This window comes from Saccopteryx bilineata, chromosome 5, assembly GCF_036850765.1.
Source record: "Saccopteryx bilineata isolate mSacBil1 chromosome 5, mSacBil1_pri_phased_curated, whole genome shotgun sequence".
Taxonomy (NCBI): Eukaryota; Metazoa; Chordata; class Mammalia; order Chiroptera; family Emballonuridae; genus Saccopteryx; species Saccopteryx bilineata.
In genome coordinates this window covers 236,366,813-236,385,489 of record NC_089494.1, presented here as the reverse complement: position 1 = coordinate 236,385,489, position 18,677 = coordinate 236,366,813, and the positions used below count along the sequence as shown (strand labels likewise).

The following is an 18,677-nucleotide window of genomic DNA, read 5'->3' as shown; positions in this document are numbered from 1 at the left end:
GGGACGTTTCGGGCAAGAGGGGCCACTTGCCATTCTGGGGAAGTCTGGGACCCTCCGGACCCTGCAAGGGGCTTCCGACTTCGGGTGGGAGGGCTGCCCCACTACCCCAGGTGTCCGGAGAAATGGGAGAAGAGCAACTCGCCGAGGGGCTGCACCAGCCGAATCCCGCGGGAACTGCCCTCGGGTGGTGTCCGCCCCATGCCCTCTACCTTCCGCCCTGGGGGGGGGGGGGGTTGTCTCTCGGTTTCCATGGAGACCTGGGTCCGGGCGGGAGAATCACCAGAGGCGGAGGAGACACATCGCCTGCAGCCGAGTCCGCCGGGCCATCAGCTTCGCGTTCCACGCGCTCAGTTCCCACGCCCGCGACGGGTGGCTGCGCGTGGCCGGGCGTGGCGCTGCGGCGCATCCTCCTTCCGGAAACCCCAGCGCAGCGAGCGGGAGGCCGTGGCCCCCTGCCCGAACCCGGCGGTGCGAGAGGCTGCATTTGAACCGAACGGCCGTCGCTGGCCTGGGTCGCCGCTCCGCCGCCCCGGGGCGCCGAGGGCGCTGCTCCAGACACCAGCCTTCGGTGTCCGCAGGGCCGCATCCCCGTCCCCGAAGCCCCGGGAAACATCCGCCCCCTGGGGTAAAGGACGATTCGTGGGACGGGTGAGAGGGGCGCCCACCGGGCCGTGGACGCGCTCACCCGGGAGCTGTGTCCCCAAACCGGCCTGGCGAAAAGTCGCCTGTCGCTTGGGAGGCGACTCCCCCAGCTACCTCCAGCCCTCTTCCCTTTTGAGCGTGTGGAGGTTTCTTTGGGCTAGTTCGGCTCTAAATTTGTGGGATGCTCAGATCCGCCAGTAAATGTCACCTCCGTGAGGCCCACGGAGTGGGCGCCAGGCGTGGTCCTGCAGAGGTAATGACTTAAGATAGCCTTTCTTTTCACAGAGACGATGCTTAAGGGACAAGGAAAACCATTTCCTGGAACATGAGAATTGTAATCGACGACAGTCCAGGGGCGAACATGCTATCGTCAAGTGAACTGCAGTTTTCAGAGGAAAACGACAGCGAGATCTCTCAACTCGCTCTCCTGGAGCTGTCAGATGACGCAGCACCCAGCGAAAAGGCCTCAAGTGACGTCCCCCCCAAAACTGGCTATCCGGACTGCGTTTACGTTACGGCAGCGAACATTTTTCAGGGTATTCGAACCGAAAAGTCCCCAGAGAAAGTCTTAATAAAATATGGGAATGAACCCCTGCGGTCCTCGGCCGAATCTGAGGACGAATCCTTCCAACGCTTGTCCTATGAGCTGGCCTTCAGTGCCCTGAAGTGTGAGTAGTACCTGTCTTGAGGATCCGCCCTGGGAGAGGATGAAGAGTTTGTGGCGTGCAACCCCCTCCTGCACACCACGTTTTGTTGTTATACATATGAATATCTTTGGTCAGTTGCAAATGTGAGGGAATTAGAGTTCCCCTAACGCCACCTCTTTCAGGCCAGAACTGTTTCCCTGTGTAAATTTTGCCTAGCATGGTACCTTGTCCTTAGACAGATGTAACTCAGTCGTTAAATTGAACAAGAAAACACTTCCATTAGCAGGAAGAACAGGAATCCTTTGCAGCACCCAACTCTAGTTTCCTTCTCCGTGGGTATTTCTTCCCATTCTCAGTGTTTACAGCTTGTGTTTATTGTATGAACTCTCAAAAATATAAAGTAAAAACCAGTAAGGATGGGGGAGAGGAACAGGGATGGGCCAAGAAGAAAAGGTGCAACAGGTTAAAAATTAATATCAAGACCTGGTACGCTGAGGTCGCAGGTTCAAAACCCTGGGTTTGCCCGGTCAAGGCACATGTGGGAGTTGATGCTTCCTGCTCCTCCCTCGCACTCCCTCTCTTTCCTCTCTCTCTCCTCTCTAAAATGGAAAAAAAAAAGTCTTTAAAAAAATGAATGTCAAAAATCAACCCCAGTTAAAATGATCCCATTCATAGTCTCATAGTCAATAGCTTTAATTTTGGGAGCTTGTAAATTTATTCCTCCAAACTTTTGTAAATTCTGCTTTCTAATTTCCCTTTAGGGTTTGAGATGCCATGTTTCAGAGTCCCTCAGTGGTGGGTAATTAATTATTAACCTCTGAGTGGGGAGCTGATCCCTGGACAGAACCATATATTGTTTCTAGGAGAGCAAGCAAAGAGCCTGGAGACATTTGTTTTTGCACTAGCTACAAACCTTAATATAATATAGTATAGTATAAACTATAAAGTTTATATTTGCTTGTAAACTGATTGAATATAGTTACAAAAAGAAGTTCCAGAAAAGTTTGGAGTACACTGTATTAGCTGCATGGTTGAAATAAGCATATGACTTCCTAAAGAAACACCATGAAAGGGCAACATTCATTTGCATATATATTTTTAGTATTAATACTTCCTGGGTCTTGTACATCCTTGCATGTAGAAAGCTAACAGTCGTTCAGTGGAATTAAAGTGTTCCCTTAATTTCTTAGGCATGATTACATATTTTGGTTGTCTGCTGAGATGTAGTTAAACTCTGAAGCCAGGAATTTGTCAACCTAGGGATAAATTTGATGTTAAGAAGCAACTTGAGCCTGACCTGTGGTGGCGCAGTTGATAAAGCGTCAACCTGGAAATGCTGAGGTCACCAGCTCGAAACCCTGGGCTTGCCTGGTCAAAGCACATATGGGAGTTGATGCTTCCAGCTCCTCCCCCTTCTCTTTCTCTGTCTCTCTCTCCTCTCTCTCCCTCTCTGTCTCTCTCTCTCCCTCTCTCTCTCCTCTCTAAAAATTAATAAATAAAATAAAATAAATTAAAAAAAAGAAGCAACTTGAATTTTCATTTTTCTCCTGCTTGTGATCTTTTTTTCTTTTAAAATCTGTCTCAACCATTTTTTCTCCTCCAATTTAATCTTTATTTAAAAATTTTTTTTCAATTTAATCTTAAGAACAACCAGTCTGACCTGTGGTGGCGCAGTGGATAAAGCGTCGACCTGGAAATGCTGAGGTCACCGGTTCGAAACCCTGGGCTTGCCTGGTCAAGGCACATATGGGAGTTGATGCTTCCAGCTCCTCCCCCCTTCTCTCTCTCTGTCTCTCCTCCTCCCCTCTAAAATGAATTAAAAAAAAAAAAAAAAAAAAAAAAAAAAAAAAAAAAAGAACAACCAGTGAGTCAAATGATCATTTTTACATTTCTCCTTACAAGAATGAAATGCAGACTGAACATCTATGTTGATTAGTTGGTATTTAATGTTAATGCCAAAACTCTATTATAATTTGTTTTCCTAGTAGAATATTGAATCTTACCTTTAGAAATCAATACTAAAATCCTGAAATTATTTTACATAAAGTTATGCACTTTATGTAAATGACCACATGCTATGGTCATTATATAATAGATTATCTTTTTCTTTCTTTCAGTCTTTCTCTTTGGTATATAAAAGGGTTAGTATTTGATTTTTTTTTTTTTTTTAGATTTTATTTATGGATTTTTAGAGAAAGGAGTAGAAGGAAAGAACCAGGAAACATCAACTCATAGTAGTTGCTTCTGGTATGTTCCTTGACCAGGCAAGCCCAAGGTTTTCAAACTGGCGACCTCAGTGTTCCAGGTCGACACTATCCACTGTGCCACCACAAGTCAGGCACTATTTGATATTTTTTAATGACCCAGAAAATCCCATTCAGATACATTATTGTCGTAGGCCTTTACAAACCTGTTTTTGCGTGAAATGTTCATTTTTATAAGTTCACATTCTAAAGTAAGATGACTTTTGTTGTTTACTGGGTACAAATATTGCCTTCATATAATAATAATGTATTGCTTAAATTATTATCTGAATAATTTCTTAATGTTTAAGTGGACTAAAACCAGAATTAAATGTAATGGGTTTCCAAGATAATTAAGAGCCTGATATTTTGCTTTAAAATATTGGAAGCTTTTGTCATTTCACATTTGTCTTCTGCATTATCAGTGTTTTATCAATACTTTCATATGATAGTTTGTAAGCTCATATTAGGTTTATACAGTATAGGTTCAAGTAATCCTGGTTCAGAAAAGAAAACTCAGAATTTCTTTCCTAAGGTTTTATAGGATCAGTAAAGCTAAAAAGGTAAATCTACAAGCTAAACAGAGCTGGGGTAATGAATGGTCCCTTTTCTGGTGAATTTGTGAACAGGTAATTAGATCATATATATATATTGGAGGAAGTATAGGAGAAGAAAGAAACAGAGAAAATCTCTTAATTTATACAAATGTTAAATATATTCTTTTGGTTGGGTTTTATGTTTTCCAGGTTTATTCTTTGCTCCTTTACTGATCTCCTTTGTGTATAAGCTCTATCAAAGCAGAAAGTGTATTTATCTGAATAACATTTATTTATTTATTTATTTATTTATTTATTTACAGAGACAGAGAGAGAGTCAGAGAGAGGGATAGACAGGGACAGACGGACAGAAAGAGAGAGAGAGATGAGAAACATCAATCATTAGTTTTTCCTTGTGCGTTGCGACACCTTAGTTGTTCATTGATTGCTTTCTCATATGTGCCTTGACCACGGGCCTTCAGCAGACCGAGTAACCCCTTGCTCTAGCCAGTGACCTTGGGTCCAAGCTGGTGAGCTTTGCTCAAACCAGATGAGCCCACACTCAAGTTGGCGACCTCAGGGTCTCAACCCTGCGTCCTTAGCATCCCAGTCCTACGCTCTACCCACTGTGCCACCGCCTGGTCAGGCTGAATAACCTTTAAAGGGCTCAGTATAATATTTTTTGAAATGAAGACAGCCACTACTCCCGCATGACTAAATAGCCCCAAGGTCACTTTTCTGCTAACGGAGGTAATGAGGAGTAGCCTAGTCCTATTAAATTTGACTTCTGTCGGAGAAGTAGAGTACTGGCAGCTAATCTGGTTTTTCAAAGAATCTCTGGATGTTTCAAGGAATACTAAATATTTTAAAAGAGGAAATATAGGAAAAGTGATTTCTTAAAAAATTTTTTTAAAGAAAGAAAAAAAAAACTTGAGGTAAGGTATATGTTTCTAATTGTTGATCTTATTGCTGGCTTAATTCTTTATCCAATCTCTGTAGGTGTATATAACGGTGCATTTTCAGGACCAGGAACTGGCATTAACTTGGTCGTTTCAGAATCATCTAACCTGTCAGTGAAAAATTTTGTAAATTCTTAATGTATGGTTTGAGAATTAGTAGTTGTAATTGGGGGTCCCCAAAACTAACGATTTCACTAGAAGGACTCAGCTAAAGTGTCATCATCATGGTTATACACGATTACAGTGAAAGGTTAGACATTAAAATCAGCACCAGAGAAAGGTATACAGGGCAGAGTCCAGGAGAGACCTGGTTCAGGCTTCCTGTTGTCCTTTCCCCCAGTGGAGTCTTATGGACCATTTTAATTCTCCCAGCAACAATGTATGACAAGACAAATGAAATGTTGCCCACCAGGGAAGCTCTCCTGAGCCTTACTGTCCAGGGTTTGTTTTTGTTTTTGTTTTTGTTTTTCTTGTTTTTTTTTTACAGGGACAGAGAGAGAGTCAGATAGAGGGATAGATAGGGACAGACAGACAGGAACGGAGAGAGATGAGAAGCATCAATCATCAGTTTTTCGTTGCGACACCGTAGTTGTTCATTTATGCTTTCTCATATGTGCCATGACCGTGGGCCTTCAGCAGACTGAGTGACCCCTTGCTTGAGCCAGCGACCTTGGGTCCAAACTGGTGAGCTTTTTGCTTAAGCCAGATGAGCACGCACTCAAGCTGGCGACCTCAGGGTCTCGAACCTGGGTCCTTCCGTATCCCAGTCCAACACTCTATCCACTGCGCCACCGCCTGGTCAGGATGTCCAGGGTTTTTATTGAGGGTCAGACATGTAGACATGGAACGCCTTGTGGCTGAGTTGACTCAATCTCTTGCTTTTCCAAAGTCAAGATGATACCGTGTTGCCCAAGACCCCAGGAAAAAAGACACTTTTATTAGGCAAGATATTACGAGGGCTTATAAAGGGTTTCTGCCTTCTAGTCAAGGGCCAAACCATTCTTTGCAATGTGCAGGGTTTAGCCATCCAGGCCTGCTGAGTTAACTCCTGATTGCACAGCGATTCATTAGAAATATGATTTAGACCAGTGGTAGTCAACCTGGTCCCTACTGCCCACTAGTGGGCGTTCCAGCTTTCATGGTGGGCGGTAGTGGAGCAACCAAAGTATAAATTAAAAGATAGATTTAACTATAGTAAGTTGTTTTTTCAAGATTTATTCTGCCAAACTTAGCAAAAATTTGACATAAAGTACTTGGTAAGTAATTATTATTATATACTTTAACTTTCTGTAACTCTGCTTTATAAATTTTATAAAGTAAAGTTACTTCCCTACTTTATAAATCACCATTACTGTGGAACCGGTGGGCGGTTAGAAAATTTTACTACTAACAGAGATACAAAAGTGGGTGGTAGACTATATTTTCTGTGACAAAAATGGACTCATGCTGAAAAACTATGAAATAAGAATTGTTTTTGCAAGTATTAAGGGTGTGAAACTCTAAACATCATTTTCCTTAAAAGTGATGGGAATATGGATAATGATTTCCAAAGGGTTTCCTATGAAAATTGGAGTCTGTCCTTCCAAGTTAGTCATTTCTTTTTTCTTTCCCACCCCCCAAATGAAAACTGAAATTCAGTGTGTACTATGCAAATAGTAGCTTATCTGTAAATGTTGAGTTGAAGCTAGCCTAGCTTTCTGTTCAGCTGATTAAAGCATTTGTTATAAGATGTATATGTAGTTTAAGTAGTTATAACAAAAGGAACACTGGTACCCTACAGAGTTTTTTGTTGTTGTTGTTGTTTTGTTTTGTTTTTTGAGAGAGAAGAGAGACAGACAGGAAGGGAGAGAGATGAGAAACATCATCTCATAGTTGTAGCACCTTAGTTGTTCATTGATTGCTTTCTAATAAGTGCCTTGACGGGGGTCGGGTTGGGGGCTCCAGCTGAGCCAGTGACTGCTGGCTCAAGCTGGCGGCTACGGAGTATTGAGCCTGGATCCTCAGCGTCCCACGTTGATGCTGTATCCACTGCGCCACTGCCTGGTCAGGCACTGCAGAGGTTTTTAAATATGCTCACTTAATTCCACTTAGTACTTTGCCATCATCCCTCTGCCTGGAATGTGCTCTCCTCCCAGATCATTACATGGCTAATTCCTGGTAATTTGGGTCTTAAATTAAATATCACCTTATGACGTTTTCTCAATGTCAGTTATTTAAAAATAATACCAATCTGACATAAACTTGTCAGGAAACTAGAGGAACAGAAAACTCTTTTCGGCCCTGGCCGGTTGGCTCAGCGGTAGAGCGTCAGCCTAGCGTGCGGAGGACCCGGGTTCGATTCCCGGCCAGGGCACACAGGAGAAGCACCCATTTGCTTCTCCACCCCTCCGCCGTGCTTTCCCTCTCTGTCTCTCTCTTCCCCTCCCGCAGCCAAGGCTCCATTGGAGCAAAGATGGCCCGGGCACTGGGGATGGCTCTGTGGCCTCTGCCCCAGGCGCTAGAGTGGCTCTGGTCGCAACATGGCGACGCCCAGGATGGGCAGAGCATCGCCCCCTGGTGGGCAGAGTGTCGCCCCTGGTGGGCGTGCCGGGTGGATCCCGGTCGGGCGCATGCGGGAGTCTGTCTGACTGTCTCTCCCTGTTTCTAGCTTCAGAAAAAAAAGAAAAAAAAAAAGAAAACTCTTTTCACTCATAAGGCCAGTATAACCCTGATACCAACATTGACAAGGATACTTCGAGAAGTTATAGACCAGCCCTCATAAACATAACATAGAAAACATAAACATAGAAAAACATAGGAACATAAACATAGAAAAAAATCTCAAATAAAATATTAGCAAATTGAATTCAGAAATACATAAAAATATATTATGAATTAGATTTTTAAAATGTTTTTCAAAAGACATAAATTAAAGATTGGAATTTTTTTATTACTACATTGACTATTCATATAATGAGCCTTTGACTGTGATTCCATGTGCAGCCTAGGTCATTAGGGTCTGGATTCATAAAGATTGCAAATATTTCATCATGTCATTATAATTTAAATCTTCATCAAAAATCAAGGTATATTTTAGATATGAAAGTAACTGTATTTTATGACATTGTCTAAAGTGTATTTTGATCCCAAAGTTTTTATTTTCAGCTTTGGTATATTCAGTAACAGGCATTTTCTGTGTTTTGCAGATCAAGATATTTTGGAAACTATATTAATAGATAGCTATATCTTTCCAAGTACTACAATAGTAAGTAGACAACTTTTATATTATCAGCTGTCTCATGTTTGTTCTTTAGAAAGTACTTAAAAGCCTTCAGGTTTAATTCATAACTATATAGTTTGCTGAATGCTGACACCTCTTTATAGTATATTCTTAACTCTTTTCTACCTCTAAACTTTAGAGGCTTCTAATACAGACCCTAGTCCTTTCATTTTGATGAACACACCAAAAATTGTCTTCTTTGAAAGATTTTTTACTGGACTCCTTTTTTATCTCCCAGTTTAACCAGACTATGTAAAAATAGTCACATTCCTGGTCTCTTATGAAAAATAATGGGATGGCAAATATTGCTATGAGATATTGTTTATAAACTTTTCTTTCTGTGTGTTTCCCCTTGGTAGCCAGATCATCTGAGCAGTCTAGTTATTGTGATGCTGTATGATTTCCAAGACAGAAAATTTCAAGCTCGTCTCCTTTCTGATAACAAAGAGTCTATAGCAGAAGTTCAAGAAGTAGAGAACATTCTTAACAGGTACTTGTAAAAGTGAAAAGGGTGTTTTATATGAAGTCATTATTAGTATTTTCATTGGCAGGATTCTATACAGTTTAATGTGTAAGTAACTTAAATTTTATTGAGAAAAAGATAACAGTTCATAAGTTTCTTAAGTTCCTTTAAAAAGTGTAATGAACAGATTAAATATTCAATTTAAAATCAACTTGCTTTTGAAAATTTGAGCTGTAAGATCCAACTTGTAAATATTTGGAAAATTATAAAAAAAATTTCTAATAATTTTTGCACATACATAAATTAAACTTCATTTGAAAGAGCTATTATTTATTTACTTAGCTTTGTTAATAGCTCTTTTAAAGAAATCTAACCTGTATCAAAGAGAATTCCAACAGTAGAGAAGAGCCCACTGCTTTGACAAATTGAAAAAAAAACCTACAAATTTTTACTTAAGAACAAACATATTTGCCTGACCAGGCAGTGGCGCAGTGGATAGAGCGTCGGACTGGGATGTGGAGGACCCAGGTTGGGGACCCTGAGGTTGCCAGCTTGAGTGCGGGCTCATCTGGTTTGAGCAAAGCTCACCAGCTTGGACCCAAGGTTGCTGGCTCGAGCAAGGGGTTACTCGGTCTGCTGTAGCCCCCACGGTCAAGGCACATATGAGAAGGCAATCAATGAACAACTAAGGTGTCGCAACAAAAAGCTAATGATTGATGCTTCTCATCTCTCTCCATTCCTGTCTGTCAGTCCCTGTCTATCCCTCTCTCTGACTGTCTGTCTCTGTAAAAAAAAAAAAAAAAAGAACATATTTTAGCCCTGGCGGTTTGGCTCAGTGGTAGAACGTTGGCCTATTGTGTGAAAGTCCCGGATTCGATTCCTGGCCAGGACACACAGGAGAAGTGCCCATCTGCTTCTCCACTCTTCCCCCTCTTCTTTCTTTCTATCTCTCTCTTCCCCTCCTGCAGCCAAAGCTCCAATGTAGCAAAGTTGGCCCAGGTGCTGAGAATGGCTCCATGGCCTCTACCTTAGGTGCTAAAATGGCTCCGGTTGCAACAGAGCAATGGCCCAGATGGGCAGAACATTGACCCCTGGTGGACATGCCAGGTGGATCCTGGTCAGGAGCTTGCAGGAGTCTGTCTCTCTGCCTCCCCGCCTCTCACTTCAGGAAAAAGAAAAGAAAAACATGGTTTAATTTTCTTCTCTTTTTAACCTAAATATTAGCAGAAACCTACTCGGAAGATAATAATAAAAGGTGATGGGAGAACTAATTAGTGTATGTGCTGCCCAAGCAAGCACTGGGGAGAACTGATTAATGCATGTGAAATGCTTAGATTAGAGCCAGACACATACTAAATGGCCAATAACTGTTAGGCGCTATTGCTGTTAGGGCTTTTGTTATTATGCTGTTGAACCTTAAGAAAGCACAATATAGCAACAGCAGCAATCTTGTAGGAAGATTTTTACCTAACGAATAATTTGAAACAGTTATCAGTATGATATCTGATTTTATATTGTCAAGGGAAATTTAAGAAGTTTCATTTAAATTGTTGAAGTCTGAGACCAGAAGGCTCAGGTAATGGAATAATAGATAGCAATCACTGTTCTAAGCGCTTTACATAACTACCTTATGATATAGATACTGTTACCAACCTGTATTTTTACACATGGGAAAATGGAGGCACAGGAGGTTAAAGGAATCTATCTAATGCCATTGAGCTAGAAAGGGAAGTAGTCAGAATTCAAATTTCAGGAAGGCTGACTCCAGAGTCCAGGCTTTAAATAACCCTTTATATGCTACCATCCCTTGCACTTAGAACAGTGAGGCTTGGCTGAAGTACTATGAGAGATTAAAGATATGACATAGTTATATCTTATGCCAACTGTAGCCAGGAGAAATTGTGGGATAGAAATTTAAGCTTCGGAATTACATAATTACAATTTAACATATAGAAAGAAAGTTCTGGCTATATATACAAGGGGGGTGCTGGTAAAAAAGAGATAATTGAGCAATTTTTTTTTAATTTTTTTTTTTTTGTATTCTTCTGAAGCTGGAAACGGGGAGAGACAGTCAGACAGACTCCTGCATGCGCCCGACCGGGATCCACCCGGCACGCCCATCAGGGGTGATGCTCTGCCCACCAAGGGGCGACGCTCTGCCCACCAGGGGGCGATGCTCTGCCCCTCCGGGGCGTTGCTCTGCCGCGACCAGAGCCACTCTAGCGCCTGGGGCAGAGGCCAAGGAGCCATCCCCAGCGCCCGGGCCATCCTTGCTCCAATGGAGCCTTGGCTGCAGGAGGGGAAGAGAGAGACAGAGAGGAAGGAGGGGGGAGTGGAGAAGCAAATGGGCGCCTCTCCTATATGCCCTGGCCGGGAATCGAACCCGGGTCCCCCGCACGCCAGGCCGACGCTCTACCGCTGAGCCAACCGGCCAGGGCCTAATTGAGCAATTTTTGTGCTAACATTCAAATTGAAGTAGATGGATTTCTGGGTCAGAAATGTTGGGAAAGGCTATTTTTGCTTCCATTTTCGTCATTGCTGTCTGCCTTACAGTTAAGGGAGCAGTATTTTCAGTAGTCACAGAATATTTCATTTACAGAAGTCATTTGTCTGGTTATCCTAATAGCATTTAGATTTGGTCTCAATCTGATATTGCATATTTATATAAAATCTTTATGACTATACTGGTGTCTTCTTGAGCTCATCATACAGCTAGTAAGTAACAACCTGAATTTAACTTCAGATTTGTCTGATTTTAAATCCTATACTTTCACTCTATCCAGTTTCTCTCTCAATCAGCGGTTGATATAATTCTCTGAAGGGATGCACAACTATACAGGTGCAGCAAAAGCTGAAAAGAGGAAGCAGGATTATTGGATATTTTCTTTCTTTTTAATTTTTTATTAATTTTAATGGGGTGACATTGATCAATCAGGGTACATAGGTTTAGAGAAAACATCTCCAGGTTATTTTGACATTTGGTTATGTTGCATACCCATCACCGAAAGTCAAATTGTCTTCTGTCACCTTCTATCTGGTTCTCTTTGTGCCCTCCCCTCCCGCACCCCCCTCTCTCTTTCCTCCCCCTCTCCAACCACCACACTCTTGTCCACGTCCCTGAGTCTCATTTTTATGTCCCACCTATGTATGGAATCATATAGTTCTTAGTTTTTTCTGATTTACTTATTTCACTCAGTATAATGTTATCAAGGTCCATCCATGTTGTAAATTTTCAAATATGGCAAATTTTTATTTCAGACTACAAAAATTTGAAGTAGAATTACTGAAGGATTTATTAAATTTTGAAATCTAATCTGTTAGTGTTTCTAATGGGAAATTGGTAGCCTTGTCTTCAGTGCCCTAATCACCAGGAATGGATTTTCTATCTCTAGTTTTAAGACAAAATTGGCTGCGTCATTGGCAAGATGTCGAATCAAACATGACGCCCTTTCAATTTACCACATTCTTCCAGAAACAGTTAGGAACCAGGAGCTAAGGGCCTCCACTCTGCCACTTTATGCTTGGATTAATACTTGTAAAATCAGGTAAGTTTTAATCAAATTCTTTACTCATATTTTAAATTGCTAACCTTTCAAAATAATGTGTAGATATCACTGGCCCTGGCCTGGTAGCTCAGTTGTTTAGAGTGTCATCCCGCTACGCCAAGGTTGCAGGTTTGATCCCTGGTCAGGGCACATACAAGAATCAGGCCCTGGCCGGTTGGCTCAGCCGTAGAGCGTCGGCCTAGCGTGCGGAGGACCCGGGTTCGATTCCCGGCCAGGGCACACAGGAGAAGCGCCCATTTGCTTCTCCACCCCTCCGCCCCGCTTTCCTCTCTGTCTCTCTCTTCCCCTCCCGCAGCCAAGGCTCCATTGGAGCAGAGATGGCCCGGGCGCTGGGCATGGCTCTGTGGCCTCTGCCTCAGGCGCTAGAGTGGCTCTGGTCGCAATATGGCGACGCCCAGGATGGGCAGAGCATCGCCCCCTGGGGGGCAGAGCACCGCCCCTGGTGGGCGGGCCGGGTGGATCCCGGTCGGGCGCATGCGGGAGTCTGTCTGACTGTCTCTCCCTGTTTCCAGCTTCAGAAAAATGAAAAAAAAAAAAAAAAAAAAAAAAAAAAAAAAAAAATCAACCAGTGAGTGCGTACATAAGTGGAACAACAAATTTATATTTCTCTCTCTCTCTCTCTCTCTCTTAATCAATAAAAAAATAAATAATATAGAAATACTGCCTTTTTAATTGGTGAGACTAGGGGAGTAATTGGAGAATCATACTTAGTTCAGAATCTTATCATGAAATTACCTAAGATAATCCCATAAATGTATTAACTTTTCTTTCTCTTTTAACTTATTGTTGCCTAAAGTTGTAAGTTCCATTAGATGCAGTAATATGCAGTGATTTTTTTTTATTGTAGGAAAAAGATGCTATTGTTAAATATATTTTTAATGTATTGTATTTGCAGTTACAACCTAATGTTGTGTATTTACAGTCCTGAAGAAGTTTATCATGGTTTGAGGAGGAAAGGCTACAGTAAAGTCAGATCTGTATGGCATACTGGTGGTAAAGTCTTTGCTGTGGACCAGCATTGCTACGATGTCCTAATTTTTCCATCTCGTCTTAAAAATGATCTTCTGAACATAGATCTGTTCAAAGATTATAAACTGATATTTCAGGTAAATTAACATTTATATTTATGTGACTCTCAATAATCCTGCTTACCCAAAGAATCCCTTCATTTAAAAATAAAATCTAACAAACTGATTATATTTTTATAGAGTATCAGGGAGGTTTATAAGGCTAGTTTTCACCTTTAACAAAATGAAAGCCCCTACAACCAGTGTTCCTATTATACTTTGGCATCTTTGCCCCATGTGAAGTTGTAAAGAGCATATTCCTCTCCCCAGACTTTGTAGATGGGGAGACTTGTATTGCTGCTGCTCTGTATTTTTCTCTCCCAAGGGAAGGTTCAAGACAAGGAACACTGGTACCTTTTCTTCCTTACATTTCTGTGGAAAATGCTAGTGCCATCGTGCACTTGAAAATGCAACGTGTAACACTGTCCTCTTATCTCTTGAATACAGTCTTCCAGCTTTGTTTTGTAAGAGGTATATAATGTTTATCAGTGCAGGAAGAGAAGGTGAGGTCGAGGTTTCAGTAAAATGAAGAATAAAACGTTCAAAAATTAAGTTAATTTTTCTGTCCTTAGATTTCAATTCTTACCTCAGATTCACTTGGTCTTCTAAGGCTTATTATCCCTTCACTGCACCCATACTTTTGGGCAGAAGCTTTTGGCCTTTTACTAGTGTGACACTCAACTGAGCACCAAGATCAACTGCGGAATCCCAATCTGTCCAGTCAACTATCTTGCAGTCTCTGTGAACTAGCAGTGCAATGGGAAAGAAAGAATGGCAGTAGCGGTGAACAACTTTTTGTGAATGGATAAGAATGAAAGCTAAGACAAGACATCACTAGTCTAGTCTGTTCGTCCCATTTTGGGGACTTGGGCATTGCCTTATCATTACATAAAAGTTAAATGATAACAGTCATAATTTAAGCCAAACAAAGGTCTTTGTTTTAAATCAGTTTATATCAGTTATCTTTGTTAACTTTGTGAGGTTTCATTTTGTTTGATTTTTATTTTAGCGAGAGACAGACAGACAGGAGGGGCAAAAGATGAGATGTATCAACTACACTGCTCACAAAAACTAGGGGATATTTTATCGCTTCATATTTATTTTTAAATACCCCTTAATTTTTGTGAGCAGTGTAGTAGTCGTGGCACTATAGTTGTTCATTGATTGCTTTCTCATATGTGCCTTGATGCGGGGGGGGGGGGGGGGCTCCAGCTAAGCCAGTGACCTTAGGCTTCAAGCCAGTGACCTTGGGCTTCACACCATCAACCTCTGGGCTCAAGCCAGCGACCAAGGGGTCATGTCGGTGATCCCACACTCAAGCCTGCTAACCCATGCTCAAGCCAGATGAGCCTACACTTAAGCCCGAGACCTCGGGATTTCAAACCTCAGTCCTTAGCGTCCCAGACTGATGCTCTATTCACTGCACCACCACTTCATCAGGCTTAATTTTGTGTTTTAACATATAAGATGTTTTAAAATAAAATGGGTTAGGTATCTCTTCAAGATTCCCACCAAGTACTTTCTTTTTTCCTTTTTAATTTATTTATTGATTTTAGAGAGAGAGGAAGAGAGAGAGAGAGAGAGAGAGAAACATCAACTTGTTCCACTTATGTATGCATTCACTGGTTGATTCTTGTGTGTGCCCCAAGCACTTTCTTTTACATACGGCAAAAAGAGGCCAGTTCATGGTTCTAGTTAAACTCTTTGAAAGTCTAATTATACCATGTTTTTCAGGACAAATCTCGAAGTCTTGCTGTCCATTCTGTAAAGGCTTTATTAAATATGGATGATGATATTTTAATGGCCAGTACAGGTTCATGGTACACAATCGCCCATATGTCAGTCTTAACAAATAATAATGCCTCAAAAATATTTGTGTGTGGAGTACAATCACAAGCTAAGCATCCTGACCTGAAGAACTTTTTCACAAAAATGGGATGTAAAAGTAAGTACCAATATTTATTTGTTTGATAATGTTTTACATGATTTAGAAATATTAAAAATATTTGAATTTGTTATTTTTAATGTAAAATTCTATATTAACTATATAGTCTTAAAATCTTCACTGATTCATATTATATCAGTCAGGTTTTTTTTTTTTTATCAGTCTGTTCGTATTGTTTAATATTGGTTAAACAACTACAGTTTAAGTTAATGAATATATTGGCATTTTGGTATATTGCTTAACATTTAGTTACTATACAATTTTAGGTTCAACAATAATTAAAGTGATTAGTAGAAATGATCATCCCTTTTTTTGTTTGGCTGGTGTTTTGTTTTCTTTTTTGATTGAATTTATTGGGGTGATACAAGTCAACAAAATTATACAGGGTTCAGCTGCACAGTTCCACAACACATCATCTGTACACTGTATTGTGTGTTCACCACCCAAGTCCAGGCTCTGTTCCTCGCTGTCTAGCCCCTCTCTGCCCTCCTCCGTGTCCCCCACATTCCCTCCCTGCTCCTGGCGGTCATCACTGTTGTCTATGTCCATGAGTTTTCTCCCTCTCTTTTTCTCTTTCCTTTAAATGAGCATTCTTTGATAAATAAGAACACAATCATAGAGTGCTTAAGATAATATCTAGGACTAGAAGCTAAGTCCTGTTAAGCTCTTTTTTAAAAAAGTTTTTGCCCAGGCCAGTCGCTCAGTGGTTAGAACGTCAGCCTGGTGTGCAGACATGCTGAATTTGATTTACAGTCAGGGCACTCAAGAGAAGCAACCATCTGCTTCTCTCCTTTCCCTCTCCCTGTTCTTTCCCTCTTTCCCTCCCATGGTCAGTGGCTCAATTGGTTTGAACGTTGGCCCTGGTTGCTAAGGATAGCTCAGTTGGTCTGAGCATCAGCCTCAGGTGCTAAAAATAGCTCAGTTGATTCAAGCATCAGCTCTAGACAGGGGTTGCTATATGGATCCCGGTCAGGGCATGTGTGGAAGTCTGTCTCGCTTCTTTCCTCCTCTCACTTTAAGAAACAAAAAAAGTATTTTATTGGTTTTAGAGAAAGGAATGGGGGGGGGGAGACATTTGATCTGTTGTTCCAATTATTTATGCATCCATTGGTTGTTTGTGCTGTGTCTGGGAATCAAATCCTCAACCTTGGTGTATTGGTATGACTTTAACCAACTGAGCTACCTGGCTAGGGTCCATTAGGCTTCCTATTTTTAAAAAGTTTTTCATTGGATCATGCTGGGACTAAAAATAACATTTTATTATAGGCTCAGTGAGGCTGCAAACTAAAAAAAAAATTTTTTTTAACAGATTCACTGGCTAGGGAGAGAAAAAGTTGAAGTTAGGGCTTGACTCAGAAAGGTAGACTGGTAAATACCTAGGATTTAATTGGGAGCACAAAAGATGTATACTCTGGACAGTGATAATCTATATAAAATACTTTTCTAATGAACTGAAGCCCAAATGTCAAGCATCTCAGTGGGTTAAGGTGATCTGGGATTGTTAGTGCTTGGGCTTAGCTACCAGAAACAAAAGTGAATTCTCTCTGGAAGAATATATTGATATCATCATCCAAGGTGTCATATTATTGTCTAAATTTTTTAAATGGAATGTCTGGCATTCAGTTAAAAAAAAACACAACAGACCTGAGAATAAAATAAAATAAAATAAAATAAAGAAATAAAACCCAGACTAACAAGAAGAAAAAATGTAACTAAAATAAAGAGGAAAAAAACAGTATAATAAAAGCAAGCCATCAGATGGTTCAAATAATGGATATATCAGATGTGGACTTTAAAATAACTATAATTAATATGCTGATGAGACTAAATGTCAACTTGTGGATTTTCAGCAGAGAACTGAAAACAATAACTTAGGACAAAGTCAAAAGAAAATTCTAGAACTGATAATGCAATATTTGGAATTAAGAAATTGATAGATTTAATAGATGAGACAGAGCTAAAGAAAGAATAAGTGGGCCCTGAATGGTTGGCTCAGTGGATAGAGCGTAGGCCTGGCATGTGGATGTCCTGGGTTCAGTCCCTGGTCAGGGCACACATGAGAAGCAACCATCTGCTTCTCTTCCCCTCTCTCTCCCCCTTCTCTCTTTGTCTCACAGCCAGTGACTCAGCTGGTCTGAGCATCAGCCTCAGGCACTGAGGATAGCTTGGTTGATTTGAGCATCAGCCCCAGATGGGGGTTGCCGGCCCAGGTGCATGTGAGAGCCTGTCTCACTATCCCCTACTCTCACTTAAAAAATAAAAGAAAGAGAGAGAGAGAGAGAGAGAGAGAGAAAAGAGAAGAAAAAAGAAAGAGTGAACTGATAAGCCAGAAGAAAATGCCCAGACTAAAGCATGGCAAGACAAAAGCGTGAATAATATGGACGAGATCAGAAAACACATATAAGACACAGTGATCCACTGATCTTATATATGTTGTTATTGGGAACACAGAAAGAGAGAAGAGAAATTGGGAAGAAACAATATATGAAATCCAGGCTGGGAATTTTTCAAAATGGATGAAATAAAGTCATAGATTTAAGAAGCCCTATGAATTCCCATACTAATAAATATATAGAAAACATACAAGGTACATCATGGCATAATTGCTGAAAGTCAGAAACAAAGCAGTTTTCAAAGCAGCCAAGGAGATGATACCTACTACTCTTAATGGCATAACAATAAAACTAAAAACTAACTTTTCAACAGAAACAATTGAAGTCAATGGACTATTAAACAATATTTACATAGTGCTGAAAGAAACTTTCAGGCTAGATTTTTATACTCAGCAGAAATACCCTTTAAAATAAAATGAAATTAAGACATTCTCAGACAAACAAAATCTGAGATTTTGTCACCAGAAGACATAATAAAGAATATAAAGATTATTGTTTCAATAGAAGAATATCATTTCATATAGAAAGTTGTAGATGCTCTAAGAAATGAACAATGGTAAAGCTAAGTACATAGGTAAATCTAAATGATTATAGTCTAATTTCTTGTGGGATTATAAACTAATGTCTTATGAGGTTAAAAATATGTCTGTTATATGTAATTAAAGTAAATTACAACAAGCACACATAGAAAGAAATGGAATTAATGTGTTCTTAATATCATCCTTGCTTTGTTCATGAAATGGTAAAAAGAGTAAATTGTTAAGTCAGTGATGTGTGTTGTAGTACTTGGAGCAATCAATAAACAAACAATAAAAGAATGTGTGTACTAGCTGGGGGAGAGGGAAACGCAGTAGGGAACTGGGGAATTACATATACATGTTACATGCTAAAACCCCTTAGTGGGGAAGGAACAACAAATGGGACAGCTGGATGACTACTTGCAAAAAATGAAGTTGG

General features: G+C 40.7%; 1 protein-coding gene across 1 annotated transcript in view; it reads left to right on the top strand.

Annotated features, from left to right (window-relative positions):
• The first annotated feature begins 331 nt into the window (after nt 1–331).
• Nucleotides 332–18,677, top strand: part of NSUN7 (NOP2/Sun RNA methyltransferase family member 7) — a 46,043-nt gene continuing 27,697 nt past the window's right edge. The window contains exons 1-7 of the mRNA XM_066233448.1: nt 332–625; nt 928–1,310; nt 8,213–8,271; nt 8,646–8,776; nt 12,142–12,294; nt 13,238–13,421; nt 15,117–15,327. Coding sequence (XP_066089545.1) covers nt 968–1,310; nt 8,213–8,271; nt 8,646–8,776; nt 12,142–12,294; nt 13,238–13,421; nt 15,117–15,327 — 1,081 coding nt within the window. The 5' untranslated portion in view covers nt 332–625; nt 928–967. The remainder of the gene's footprint in view (nt 626–927; nt 1,311–8,212; nt 8,272–8,645; nt 8,777–12,141; nt 12,295–13,237; nt 13,422–15,116; nt 15,328–18,677) is intronic.